General features: G+C 40.1%; 1 protein-coding gene across 5 annotated transcripts in view; it reads left to right on the top strand.

The window, feature by feature from the left end:
* The window catches only part of znf335 (zinc finger protein 335), a 58,405-nt gene that overhangs the window by 21,934 nt on the left and 21,222 nt on the right, over positions 1-15,249 (top strand). For all 5 annotated transcript variants that reach the window (XM_052031185.1, XM_052031188.1, XM_052031187.1 and 2 more), the window contains exons 9-15: positions 277-457; positions 2,737-2,849; positions 3,442-3,460; positions 8,470-8,586; positions 9,483-9,559; positions 11,188-11,348; positions 14,540-14,769. In XM_052031185.1, the coding sequence (XP_051887145.1) occupies positions 277-457; positions 2,737-2,849; positions 3,442-3,460; positions 8,470-8,586; positions 9,483-9,559; positions 11,188-11,348; positions 14,540-14,769 (898 nt within the window). The remainder of the gene's footprint in view (positions 1-276; positions 458-2,736; positions 2,850-3,441; positions 3,461-8,469; positions 8,587-9,482; positions 9,560-11,187; positions 11,349-14,539; positions 14,770-15,249) is intronic.

Genomic DNA, 15,249 nt, shown 5'->3' with positions numbered 1-15,249 from the left:
TTGTTTTCACCAGCCACCTTCTCCTAAATATAACTATATAAAAATATAATACAAAATGTATTCAGTCCACAACCCCTAATTCTACTAAAATCTGGAAAATTCCTTGTCTTGAAAATGGAAGTACAAGTTCTGAGGTCAGCTATGGCAAAGACTTCCTTGCATTCTATATTATATGTAAAATCTGGGAAATTATGACATAAAATAAGTGTGTCTACATGGAATAAATTTAGAAACTACTTAAATTCTGAATAAAGACTTTTTTGTGTCGACATAAAGATACAATTACTATAGATCAAGCAAGCCCCTGATGAGACCCCACCATTGTCGGATCTGTGGCTCCCGCTTCCTGACACAAGAAGACTTGAGATTTCACATCGATTCGCATGAAGGCAATGATCCAGAACGCTTCAAGTGCCTGCAGTGCAGCTATCGTTGTAAGCGATGGTCCTCACTCAAGGTCAGTCATAACCAAAAACATTTTTAGTGGAGTTTTGGGAAACAACAATAAGTTGGGCTTCTGGTCAGTTCAGCTACACTGTTGCCTGTGTTATCTCTGTTTCTTCCCAGATTTTTTGTTGATGATTTTTTTTTTGTCGGTAAGCCTTTAAGATATGTCATGCAAAGCCATCAATTAATGTGGCAAAGGAGGCAGCCATTTAAACCGACACATTGGGTAATTATTCCCACTGTGATCCCCTCACAACTCTGCCCTTCTACTGTTTCAACTATATGTATACTCCTTTTTGTAAGCTGTTAATGTATCCTTTCAAACGATGCATTCTGGAGTTTAACATTTCACTGCAGGGGGGAAAATTCTTCTCCAATCTGCTTTCTTTGCCAGTAACCTTAAATTTGTGTCCTCTGATTACTAGCTATGCTAAGAGTGGAAATGGTTTCTACTTGTTCGCCCTTGTCAAAATCGCACAATTTTGACATCTTTTCATAGATCTCTTCTTGATCTACACTGCTTTGATGAGAGTAATCCAAGTTTCTCTAGTAAATGAAGTCTGTTCCTGGTACCATTCTATGAAATCTCTTCTCCACACTCCAATCTCTTCCTAAAAGGGAATTGGGCACAGAAGGAGGATGAGGGGAGACATGATAGAGGTGTACAAAATATTAAGAGGAATAGATAGACAGCCAGCGCCTCTTTCCCAGGGCACCAATGCTCAATACAAGAGGGCATGGCTTTAAAGTAATGGGTGGGAAGTTCAAGGGAGATATCAGAGGAAGGTTTTTCACCCAGAGAGTGGTTGGGGCATGGAATGTGCTGCCTGGGGTGGTGGTGGAGGCAGGTACATTGGTCAAATTCGAGAGATTACTAGATAAGCATATGGAGGAATTTAAAATAGAGGGATATGTGGGAGGAAGGGGTTAGATGGTCTTAGGCAAGGTTTAAAGGTCGGCACAACATTGTGGGCCAAAGGGCCTGTATTGTGCTGTACTGTTCTAGGTAAATCCAAACCAACTATTTAAAAGTTTGGTATGACTTCCTTAATTCAGCATTCCCTTCCTAAGCTCAATGATCCCATCCCCAACACACATCTGATCCAACTCCACAAACGTGCAGTTCACTCATGAATTGTGGCTGTAAAAGCAGGACATTGCATGGAGGACTGGGCACAGCTGTGAGATCAGCATTCAAGTCCAACCCTCTCCAGTGAAAGTCCTTTCTGGTTATAAGGATGCCATCTAAAAGGCTCCGACCGCTTTATAGTGAATACAGGCCTTTTGTGCAAAGCTTCCTGTAATCTGACTTTAGTTGGCCATGTTACTTTTGAGTAAAGATGTCAGGAATGGAAAATGGGGATGTGTTGCCTCTACAGAGCTGCAGGTGATTTAAATGATTCCAGGGATGGGGAACTTCAGTTGTAGACAGATTAGAGAAGTTTTTCTGCTTGGAATTGAGGAGGTTGTGAGGGGAGCTGATTGGGGTACCTAAAATTGTAATGGCTGTAGGCAGAGCAGATATCGAGAAACTGTTCCAGAACTAGGGGATGCAGGCAAAACTAACATGAGGGAAAACTTTATTACAGTGAACAGGGGGTGTTGGGGCTAGTAGTAGAGGCAGGTTAAATTGTAGGATTCAAAGGAGCTGGAAGTACCTGAAAAGAGAGCTTGCAGGGCTTTGGAGAGTGAGAGTGGCTAGATTGCTCTTGCAGGGAGCCAGTATGGATTTAGAGGACCAAATGGTCTCCTTCCATGGTGTAACATTCTGCGATACTCTTGTGCCTTTGGAACTTTGCATTTATGACTGACGTTAATATTAGCAGGACTTCTGTAGTATTCAAAGCTATAGGTTGTAGTGAAGTAGCTAATTCGGGACCTGAACTACAGATGGCAAAAGAAGTGAAATATACCCAGAGTTTGTCCTGTTTGCTACCCAATAATCCCACCTTGGTGAGAGAGTGATTGCAAGTGTTAAAAAGGGGAAACATTGAGTTTAAGTATTTTCATTCAAATAATCGTGTAGATTAAACACTTGAATTAAGTCTTCTCTCACAGATGGCAAATAAGCCCAACCAAGACTCGAGGGTTCTTGCTGCCAGTTGGTGCCTCACCTCTGCTTGAGTAGTTCAATCAGGAGCAGCAGGAGAAATTTATAAATATTAATTCACAGCTAGACTGCATGTTATGCAGACAATGGAAATAGATTGAAAGAGAATGAAACTAAAACATTTTAAAGTGAAGGAGTTTGTCAATATATCCTTTTGTTTTACTATGACTGTCTAACAGGAGCACATGTTTAATCATGTTGGAACAAAGCCATACAAATGTGAGGAATGTGATTATACAAGTGTTTACAAGAAGGATGTTCTCAGACACTCTTCAATTCACACGAAGGAGCGGTAAGCTAAAGCACAAACTTGTCTCTTGCAAACTGTGGTCCCAGATTGGTTTGAGCTTTCCTAATGTTAGTTCTAAATATAAGAGAGAATTGTTTGGATTAAGGATAAATATATGGGAGTTCTACATCTAAATCCAGAGATTAATTATACTCATTTTCTGATTAGTCTCCGGCTTTATTATGAGTTACACTTACTAAAACAACTGGCATTGTTACAACACAAATTGGGCTGAAAGTGAAATTAAAACCAGCAAACGCTGGAAATATATAGCACATTAGCAGCATCTGTAGAGATAGTAATGGAATTAATTCTTCAGCTGAATGACTTTGCATCAGAAAGCTCATCTCCAGTGCCCACACTGACTGATTTAAGGTTATGGACATTTTGTATTTTCAAGCTCTGACAGTCCAGTGTCAATCTTGCAAGTGTTTTGTGACAATCCACTTGAGTAAACCATCTAATAAAAGATCTATAAACGTGATCATGTGTTTGAAGGCAAGAAGCTCCATAAGCAGATATTTACAGGATATGCTTGCTTGCTCTTTCTCAGAGGATATTTAATTTTTTTTGTTTTCTTTTTCTTCCTCCCCAGAAAGAAGAAAGCTGACCTGGTAAGTGTTCATTAAGTATTAGCAGGATCTGGGTAGAGTTTTGGTAATCAAGAGCTTTTTTTATTTCTTGTATTCCCATGTCTTCTCTTACTGGTATTGGAACTGTCGTACCTTTCAATCCAAATTGGGAAAAGCTGAGCATTTGGTTGTGACTTCATTGCTACTCAATATCACTTCTATTAATTTGGACAAATATTTCATTGGGGGGGTGGGGTGGGGTGAGATGCGAGGTAGATTTGAATGTCTGGCTTGCATCTGAAGACCTAACAGCACAAATAGCCTCTAATAGGTGCATGTGGTGTTTATATGGTGTTTGTGCTAATCTTCTCCTGCTCCTCTTGAGTCAACTGTTCCAGCACAACATTCTGTTTCTTTCTTCTTTACTTCTTAAATACATGTAATCTATTCACTGCCCTTTCTAGGAATGGGATGTTCTCACCACTCTTGAGGGAGTAAGTCTTCTGAACTGTGTACTGGATTTATTAGTGCTCATCTTGTGCCTATTAATTTCCCCACAATTATAAGCATTTTCTTTGTCCTTTTACATTTTTTACATACAGTAGTCTGCTCAAAATAGTTAAGACCCAAGTAGATAGGAAATCGAAGTGTTTAAATGTTGAAAGGGGTACCTTACAGTAGTAACCACTACTGTCTTAGTGATCCAGAGGTGTGGATAGAGACAGAGTTAGTCTCCACAGCAGTATGAGAATCTAAATTTAGTTCCTAAATATATCGAGGAATGAAGGGAATGATCAATTAAAAATGGAATTGAAGGTATTGGAATGTGGGGAAAAATTCCCTTATTTACTGGCCTTTAAGGAAGGACCCCTGTCTTTTACTTGCCCTGTCCTCTTGTGTAGTTGCAGTTCCAAACTTGCACCAAAATTATTCATTCATTACTCTTCTGATGTAACTGATTGCTTTGTGGAGATTTGATGCATGCCCAATAGATTGCAACGATTCAAAAAGAACAAACCACTACCTTCATTTTGTCTGTAATTGCAAGATTCTTTATATATTAAAAAAAATCCTTCCAACCGCAGTGGGTCTTGGAAGAATATTTAGAGTTGTAAAAACCTAGCATGAAATCTTGCAGGTTTGTTTGAGATGTTAGTAGTAAGGGGAAGTAGTTTCAGGCACTGAATCAAAAATAGTGCACAAGATGTGCACTAGAGCTTATAGGCTTCTGTTTTGTTAATGTGGTAGATGTTGAAGTGTAGCTAAGTGAATCTCCAAAGCTCGTGAAGGATAAAGGAAGAAATTTATTCAGGGCAATACCAAATTAAGGTTGGGAACAACAGGCCACCATCAATCATAGAGTCGGAGCCAGGTTCATTCCATCATTAGTCTGAAAAAAAAATCTTGCACTTCCTGTAAGCGTAACATTTACTTCTGTCATATTTTGAGTTGTATTTAATCATGATTACATTAATTGTAATTGTGTCCAGATTTCTTTTAACTACCCTGATTAGCAAGTTGGAGCACGTGACTAAATCCCATGTTAGTCTTGAGCAAAGGCACAGCTCCAAAGCATAAATTTAAGAGGGATTAAACTTAGTAAAAATTGGATCTTTTGCAAAATGAGATTTGCATTTTCTACCTCTTGCATTGGACTTGCTCTTTCTCCAGTTACTGTACTGTCATCATGGAATGATACCCCACCGAAGCGGATCTGACTCATTAAAAGTTTCTCTTCGTGGTTCAGTATCTGTTTAGTCCCTGAAGCTAACTATGCTACGCAAAGCCCAATCTGTTCCTCCTATTGAGTTTGAAAAAGACCTTTACTTAAAGAACTTGATATTACTTCATCAGTTTATTTTTGACTTTTGAACCCAGTATCAAAACAATCTTCCCACCCATGTAACAGTTTTATTCTGCAAAAGTCTTGAGATCTAATTTTTACATCGGCCTTAACTATTTTTGATTGGTGTGGTCATATTAAGCAGGTTCTTATAAAGTCTGTCTCCAAGTTCATTTGGAATTAACCATTTATTGCTGAAGTTTCGTCCTAGACCTTGATCAAGTACTGGAAAGTATAAAAAATAGGACTTGGCCATAAGGTCCCTTCTTTCCTGCTCTGCCATTCAAAGTGACTGATCTTTTACCTCTTAATTCTACTCTTTCCCCCTCTCCCAATATCCTTCATACTTTTAGTATCCTTTAATTCTTGAGAATGTTCATTGAGTCAAGATTCTCAGCCCCATGAGGAAAAGAATTCCAAAGATTTACAATCCTTAGTGAGATATTTCTCCTTATTTTGGGCTGAACTGCCTAACCCTATCCTGAAACCTGACCTCCAGCTCTACAAAACAACACCCTCAGATATTCTAATGTCTCATTCTCCTAAACTCCAGAGTAAATAGTTGTATTCTATCTTATTTGCCCTTCTCATCCAAGGAATCATTTGAATGAACTTAATTATTTGGAGAAAACTGAATGCATTGCTGTAGGTGTGCACTGTCAAAGTGAGTACAAGATTTCTGCAAAAGGTTCTCGCTTTTCCTCATTGCTTACTGTGCTTGTTATTTGTTGAAAGGAAACCCACATTCTTTTGTGCCACATTTCTCAGCAGAGTTTCCAAGAAATTCTGCTTTTCCGTTCCTTCACTTTGCCCAATCACCTGCCCTGTCTACATCCACTTAATCCTCCTTTTCCCTCCTAGTTTTGTATTATCAGAAAACTGATTATACTAGTTCTTGGACCCCTCGTCTATCTCTGTGATGAGCATTGTAAATAGTAAATTTCAACTTCTGTTAACCAGCTCATCAAAAATCAGGTACTTATTAATTTAGCATTTTTCTTACTGGGGCTAGTAGTTTTTATCGAAAAACAGTTTAACATTTCAGTTCACTTTCTTGGTTTGGTTGATGAACAATCAGTGGGCTCAGGAAATACAGTTCAGCTCTTGGATTCACTGTTTTTCCTCGTAGTTATGTAAAACGATAAACAGTAGCTTGCAGCAGGTATCCTGAAGCTGTAGAATTCAGTATCCAGGTGTCCTCTTTAAAGGTTTTGTTCAGCGACACTAATGTCAAATGTGGCTTGATGTCATTTTTGTTTTGTTTGTGCTTCTTGAGGCACCTTGGCTCATTTTCCGATGTTTTGGATACCATAAAAATGGATTTAAAAACAATGTGTGTACATGAGAAATTTTCCTTTGCTGCTAAAGGAATGAAATGTGAAGAGTTTAACTGAAATGTACAATATTGTGATTCGGTGCCCTGCGGTTTTGAGAGGTCCTTTTTGTGCATTTCCACATTTACCAGATTTGAATCGTCAGGCTCTGAGGAGCACAGAAGAAAATGAGTTACTTTCCTCCCCTGTAGAGGAATAATAGTGTTTCAGTACAGCAACAGGCTGTTCAGGGTAAACAATAATTTGAAGTTTTTTACCTTCTCAACACCGGTAACGTCTGTGTGAATGTGTACTGCATGCATACACTATTTTCATACTTGTACCATTTGAGATGCCAAAAACTGCACAAGCTATTTCAACTGTGATCTAACTCCTTGCTATTCTATTCCATACTTCTAAATACAAAAGCAGTACATAGTACAGGATTTCTGTCACATCCTGCACAAAAGCATTGTGATGTGTGAATTTAATTAACACCTGATTCTGTTCAGCAATCGGATACTATGTCTTTTGCAAAGTTTGCCAAATTCCTTCCAAGTCCTTCATGTGCATGGCCCACCAGTGCTTGGTGCTTGGACCAAACCACTGACGTTCTGTGGCAGGACTGCAAGGATCCTTGGATAAAATGAGTTTTGTCAGTCACCACCCACTCTGAATGGATGGGAATTAACTCCTGTGTTTTACACAGCCCTCCCTGAGATGTATCCTAATGGCAGGTGGGTTGGGACCCGTCGCACTGGTGTAGCAAGGATAATCAGCCAATTTGGTTCAGAGCCACGTTGTGGAGTGGGATACTTGGGAACTTTTCATGGGCTGATGTTTTCCAGGCAGGTTCTAAAAGGAACATTTTTTAACAACTAACTTTACTTGAAAGAGTCATAGAGCAATACAGCATGGATACAGGCCCTTCGGCCCAACCAGTCCATGCTGACCACAGCGCCCACCCAGCTAGTCCCAATTTCCTGCATTCTGCCCTTATCCCTCTGAGCACCACCCCTCCATGTACCTATCCAAGTGCTGCTTAAATGACCCTGTTGTACCTGCCTCACCCACTTCCTCTGGCAGCTCGTTCCATATACTCACCACCCTCTGCGTGAAAAAGTTGCCCCTCAGGTCCCTTTTAAATCTTTCCCCTCGCACCCTAAACTTATGCCCCCCTAGTTTTGGACTCCCCTACCCTGGGGAAAAGACTGTTAACCATCCACCTTATCTGTGTCTTTCATAATTTTAAACATTTCTATAAGATTGCCCCTCATTCTCCTACGTTCCAAGGAATAAAGACCCAGCCTGGAGGATGTGTTCTTGTGTATTTGAGGTTCAAAACATTATGTAGCATTAGAAGCAAGTCCGAAAGTGACTATTTAAGGATTATTTTATCAGTAGCGCCACACGGGTGATGAGTAGACTGGAATGGAGGAAAAGCTGAATTAACAGGGATGGCGAGTTCAGGAGTTTAATGAGAGCTAATCACAGAGACCTCAGTGTATTTAGAAGTATGGTGGTAAGCTGTAAACGGAGCATTGGACAAAGGAGGAAAGTTTCAAACTAATAAAAGGCAAGTCAGAGGGCAACTCGGGCAATGATTAAACCGTGGAATGCTCTACCAGGTAAGGCTGTGGAAGGAAACTCTCAGATGATGACTTCATTTGGGTGCTCCCTTGCCATTTGAGAACAGCTCATGCCTGAAAAACTAACCTGGCCTTGTCTGCACATCCTGACTGACCTGTACATTTTTGTTTTAATTGTACGTTTTGAAGAATCGTATCTTAATATGATTTAATATAGTTAATCCAATGTGTAGCAAATTCTGTGTGTAACAACTCCCTGTTGTTTCCTTGGTATCAATTCCTCCTTATTTTGAACTGCCCCTACAGGTGCCCAAGGTGAATTCCTACCCTTGTCCTGTTTGCTACCGGGTTTATCCCATGCAGAAGAGACTAACGCAGCACTTGAAAACACACAGTGCTGAAAAGCCCCACATGTGTGATAAGGTTTGAGCAATCTTCTGTTCTCAGGAAATGCAGATCCAACTTCTCAAAAAAAAATTCTTACTTGTAAATTACTCGAGCACTGTACCTAAATATTGTTTGTTAGATTAGTCTGTCCTGACGCAATACCTTTCTTGCATGTGATTACACTGCACTTGTAAATTTCTCATTATGCTGCTAAAGCACTTTCAGAGGACGAATAAAACTAGGATGTACGCGATAAGTGATGGGGCCCCACGGGGTATTGAGGAACAGCGACCATGGTGTAGATGTCCAAGGTTGTTGAAGATGGCAGCACTGGTAGGTAAGGTGGTTGAGAACTTGTAGGATACCTGCTATCAGTAGCTAGGACATGGAATACTAGAGCTCAGAGATTATAGTGCAACTTGTAAAGCGTTAGCTGGAGTAGTGTATACATTTCTGGTAGCCACAGTCGGAAGAATGTGATTGCACTGTAGAGGATACAGAGGGGATTCAGCAGAATGTTACCCGGAGTGGAAGCTAAGGAAGGGACCTGACTGAGCTATACAACACTAGATGGGATAGATGGTTAGAAACTTCCCCATAGCACAAGTGCCCAAAACCAGAAGGCAGAGGTTTAAGGTAAGAGATGATATTTGGGTGATATCTTGAGGAAAATTTTTTTTTTAACTCCACAAGTGTTGAGAAACTGCCTGAGGGAGGGGTGGAGACAGACTCTCACAACATTTTAGGTATCAGGAGAAGTACTGTGCCAAGTGCTGGGTAATAGGACCAGTATGGATTCAGTCGTTGGCATGGATATGATGGGCCAAAGGGCCTGTTTCTGTACTGCATGACTATGATTCCGACTCCAGATCCATTGGAATGCAGGCTTAGCCCATGTAATCTGTCTTACACTTTACCCCTTTTTATTGCAGTGTGGAAAATCATTTAAAAAGAGATACACGTTCAAAATGCATCTGCTAACCCACATTCAGTCTGTTGGGAACAGCAGGTAGGTCTGATGTCTAAAATTACATCGCAATACAACATACCACATACCTGACCGTGGTGCTGATTAACTGTGCTGATGGATTGTGGAGGTTTTCTATACAATAGTAAAAATCTATAATGGTTTGATTAATTTCCCCCTTTCCAAAGTTCCATTGGCTTTCTGGGACTAATAAGGTGAAATCTTTTTATACACAAAAAATAACAAACTTTAGAAGTCAGTTACCAGGGAATCTCTTTGATGCAGCAACAAGGCTGTGTATGTTTAACAGCAATTATACGATGCCTGAAGCATTGTCAGCAATTTTAGCAACACATCTTGGGATAAAAGTATTAGCTTTTGGGAGAATGAAGCATAGAATTAGCAGTGATACCTGAATTCCAGGGGTTGCTCTACAAGATGATATATAATCAAGGGTAGGATTTCCTGGAATTTGGAAGTTATTGGATATTTAATTGACAGCATCAAGAAGAATTAATAAGGTAGATGGACTGTACTGCTTCACTTTCCAATTTTTATTCCTTTAGTTACTTGGAGTGCTTTCAGACTTCAGTGGTAGTTGAAATTGAGACGCATTGGATGAGAAAAAGCCGAGGCATTGAAGGAGACTTGCAAAGGTGTAAAGAGAGGTTTGGATGGGAAGACAATGGAAAAACAGTATGAGAAAGTGGCAGGGCAAGGAAGTGAATGGTAGTTTTTTTAAAAAAAAATTATTTTAACCATAATGATTAACCTGTTTACTTCAAATGATTTTGTAACTTTATATAATCTGCCAGCAGAAGGTATGGATGCACTTGGTAAATATTGTTTTTTGTTCTGTTGTTGTACATTAGTTCTTGGGAATCTTGTGTCACAGGGTATATCAGTACTGTTTGTGTAGCTGATTAGGGAAATGAGCTGCCGAACTTCAGCCAAGGTAAGAGTTATGGTGGTCCTGTTAAAATTAGCAGTGGGGCCTTGCTCTCATGTTCCCCACACAACATCTGGTTAAACAGACAGCCCAGCCAGTGGTAGGAGGTCCCTGAAGTTGGTGCCCAGTAGTTGGAAGGAGGTGGGGATTGTTGGACTCTGGAATATGAAGGCTGAGGGGAGCAGTTTTGCTCTAAGCCATCAAGGAATGATGGAAATGTCAGGGCTACTCGTATTTTTAAAAAAAAACAAGTTTACAAAAGATATAAACCAGGAGCTATAACATAGCGGTTAAATTGCTGAATTGGTACTCAGTGGCATAGACTCTGGGTATAAATATGTTCATATCATAAATGTTCAAATTCAGCTTGGAAATTTAAATTTGGTTAATTAGGTAAATCTTGCACCAGAGGATGGTATCAGGGATAGTTCCCCTGAAACTACCAGACTGACATGAAAGTCCATCTGATTCATTAATGTCCTTTGGAGAAGGAATCCTGCCATCCTTGCCTGGTCTGGTCCACATGTGACCTTGGTCCCAAAGCAATGTGTGTTGAGTTGTAACTGCCATCTGAAGTGGCCAAATAAGGCATTCGGGAGTCAATAAAGGATGGCCAATAAATGTTGGTGTGGCCAGTGGTGAACCAAAGGTATAATTATGTTTTGCAAACTGTAGACAGCAGTGTTAATTTTGTGCATTTAACCTCTGTTCCGCTTTACAGATTTAAATGCGAGTTCTGTGACTACATTTGTGAAAACAAGAAGCTTCTTCTCAATCACCAGCTTTCACATACCACAGATAAACCATTTAAATGTGACTTCTGCAAGTATTCCACTATCAAAGAAGACTTCCTGGTTTCTCATGTTGCCATTAAACATACAGGTATGCTTGTAGATGGAGATTTCCTATTGCGATTTCAGTATTTTTCTCCTTCTACCAAGAAGTTCCAGTATAAGCAGAAGGGTATTTTAAATGAAAAGTCCTTGTAACCTGCCCCTATTGTTCCTTACAAAGTGGTGCCAAAACCTCAGGACTTTATAGAGTTTGGTGGCAGTCATCTGGAAAGGAAATGAGAGAGGAACTTCTTTTAGTTGTTTTCACTGTTTTGTGTACCGACCAATTACATGAATTTAGATAGTTTTCACACCGTGAAATTCAAGGTGACAAAATGTATTACTTTAAGATGTACAGCATCATTTTCAATATTTTGAGCACTTCAATAATGTTTTTGCATTTGGTGCTAAATATCCAAGGTAATTGAACCTTTAACAAGTTTTAAACTTTTAACTATCAAAACAAAAGGCAAAAAATGCAGGAAATACTCAGCAGGTGAGGGGGAAACATTTTGACCTAGAAATTGCACTTCTATCTTTTTTTAAGAACATTGTTAACAAAGAACTTTGAGTCACCCTAAAATTGTTTGTGGAAGTCTGATAAAGATCCATCTTCAGTTGCAAAGTTCACAGAACAATGTTGTGGGTTTCCCTCTAACACCAAACTCTTATCGGTTACAAGTAGTGTATTCTATTGATCTGCTCCAGGTTCTCATAGCTACCACAGTTTAGCCTTATCGAGACATTATCACAAGACAAGTAAAATTCATCCAGTCGCAAGGGAATGTTGGTATTTAATGAATGGATGTTCCAGTGATTAGAGGTGGGAGGAAGACTACAGGGGGTCCAAGGGATTTAGTTAGATTAGTGCCTGAGGGGGTAATGGAAGCAAAGGTGCTCCGAACAGTCAAGAACTACCTAGCCAAGCACTTGAATCGCCAAGGTATAGAGGGTTGCAATCAAGTGGTGGTAAGTGGGGTCCGTACAGATGGATGTTTGGTCAGCATGGCTGTAGTGGGCTGCAGGGTCTGTTTATGAGCTCTATGAAACCATACTGGAAATGTGTCTAAAATGCATATTCTTGGTGAGAAGGGGTCACAGAGACTATGCAGTACTACAGCCAGGCAGGAGGTTACTGGGGATGTGCAGCCCATAAATGTCTGCATTTTGAAGAAGCCTACAATGTAGGCAGATGCTGTGTCTGCACTGCCTTCTCTTGTGGGCTTAATCAGAATCAGGTTTATTATCACTGATGTATGTTGTGAAATTTGTTTTGTGGCAGCAGTACAGTGCAAGACATAAAGACATAAAAATATGTTGCAAAAATAGTGCAAAAGAGGAATAACGAGGTAGTGTTCATGGATTGTTCAGAAGTCCGATGGTGGAGGGGAAGAAGCTGTTCCTGAAACATTGAGTGTGGGTCTTCAGGCTCGTGTACCACCTCCCTGATGGTAGTAACGAGAAGAGTGCATGTCCTGGGCTGTGAGTCCTTAATGATGGATAATGCTGCCTTGAGGCACCGCCTCTTGAAGATGTCCTCGATGGTGGGGAGGGTTGTGTCTGTGATGGACCTGGCTGAGTCTACAACCCTCTGCAGCCTCTTTCAGTCCTGTGTAGATGAAGTCCCTTGTTCATAATGGAGTTTGGGTAACTTCTCTAATGCAACAGTGAGCTGAAAAGTGAGATGTTGCGGCGATCAGCAGCTGAGCATGATCCTGAGGCCAAGGCTGAGACTAACCTTGAACTCCACGGGCAAATCAGTGCAGGCACATTTGGAAGCCAGTGTTCGAAATCTCGGATCTCAGTGAGGACAAAGAATCCAGATTGAATGCTGGCCTTTTAAATATCCATTTCCCTCGAAACCATGTGTAATAAAACATGATTGTTCTCGAGTGAATAAGAACTGTTGTTTTTCAGACCACTGAGATCCAAAGTCAAGCAGGATGAAGTATTCTGAGCATTGCACTCCATTATATTTTATTCAGGGGAGTTTTATCCTGTGGGGGAGGGAGAGTGGGTGAAGGGTCAAAGGGAAACTTCCAGCTTGAGAACAATTCCATGATTGCACTGAGACACCCAAAATTGGTGCTATATTGCACTCCATGTTGTGTTGCTCTGTAATTGCAAAGCAATTTGTAGGCTATTCATCTGAAATGAAAACCTTTCATCAGGACAGCTGTTAAGTAACAATTTTGAGTATAAAGACAGAAACACAAGAATTGGTCTCTATGGCTCACAAGGTCTGCTCCACGATTTAATAAAACCACGGCTGAAATTCTGCAACTGCATTTTCCTACCTGATCTCCATTCCTTGATTCCCTATTGCCCCAAAGCTTTGAGCACATAGAAATTGAAAGGTACATGCACTCTGAAGAAATTTTCCCTTAACACATATTCATAAAGAGCCAATCGCGTGTGTTTTTGACCTCTGGTTATTAGCTCCCAATAATCTCTGAACTCTGAAAGAACTTTGTTTCAATGAGATCACCTTTCATTATTCAAAACACCAGAGAATAGTGACTTAACCTCTGAGACAGCCTTCATTTCCCAGGAATTAATCACTATTGCACTCCTTAGACAAGCATATACTTCCTAAAGGAGACCAAAACTGTACAAAGTACTCCAAGTATGATTTTGCTACAATTTGCAGCAATTTTGTTCAGTCCAATCCACTGGCAATAAAAGTTAATATATTTCTTATTTCCTGCTACACCTGCGCAATAATTTTCTGGGATTTGTATACAAAGTCTTGCAACTCCTTTTAGTTCTTCCTGAAGTGGGTAGTTTCATACTCTGTCCCCTTCTTGCCCAGTTGTGTCTCAATTTATCCTGAACCTATACTCCCTTCTGACGTTTGCAGCTTGTTTTCCCACTTGCAATTTATTTAAAAATTGCAAGCAGGAAGTTGATGTGTTACGCAGCACTGCAGGCCAAATGCTACAGGTGTTGATGTGGAGATTTTCTGTTAACCAAGCCATCTGTATATTTTGGCCAAACTATGCAAAACTAAAAATAAACTCTGCATTAATGTTTCAAACCGGGCATCTGAAGTGAAAAGTTCCCTAACCCTATGTATCACATAAAGAATTCAGTTTGTGATATATTGGAGGTTATAGTTTAATGTTCTGTAATAAAGTTCCTGTTTGAGTAAAGTGAGCTGCATAGTATGTTGACAATTTGATGGAACACTGAAAAATCTGTTCCGGTGGGGATTACGCATGTAATAACTCTGCATTCTAGGCGAGAAGCCATTTTCCTGTGACCTTTGCCATTTCAATACCAAACACAAGAAGAACCTGCGACTCCACGTGCAGTGCCGCCACCCGGAATACTACGAGGACTGGGCGAAGATCCATCCTGAAGAGCCACCGCGCAGGCGACGGCCGTTCTTCACCCTGCAGCAAATCGAGGAGCTGAAGCAACAGCACGAGCAGATGCAGTCTACACAGGAAAGCATACGGGATACCATTGTAAGTGCAGTTCTCCAGACACCCACGTGGGATTGTTTCCACATGTTTCTAAACGTGCCTGTCTGAATCGGGACTGTTGTACATGTGTGGAGGGGGTTAGGTTTCTATTTCCTTATTGGGTAAATATTACTCTTTTGTTTCCCACTTATAATTGGTTAGAAAGTTGATAGAAAACTTCTTGAATTAACTCTTCAGTACTTCACAATTTTCTGACACATTTTTCCAGAAATGTATTAAATTAAAAATGGGAAGTAAATCACCATACCAGTCTATGGTAAACCCTAAATATAAATGATTATTCCATAAAAGTTCCAAAGTTCTTTCCCTATCTCTCCCCATATACTTTTAATGTTAGTTCCAACAATTCTCCCTGCCTTAATAGGAATCTCTTGACAAACTAACTGTAATATTTATGTTCCCATTCCCTGCCACCAGTTAAATAAAACGTGGCATTTTCATTCAGCAGATGAATATTTTCAA

The sequence above is a fragment of the Pristis pectinata genome, chromosome 16 (assembly GCF_009764475.1).
Source record: "Pristis pectinata isolate sPriPec2 chromosome 16, sPriPec2.1.pri, whole genome shotgun sequence".
Taxonomy (NCBI): Eukaryota; Metazoa; Chordata; class Chondrichthyes; order Rhinopristiformes; family Pristidae; genus Pristis; species Pristis pectinata.
Note: the sequence above shows the minus strand (reverse complement) of the source record. Positions and strands in the feature narration are given on the sequence as shown.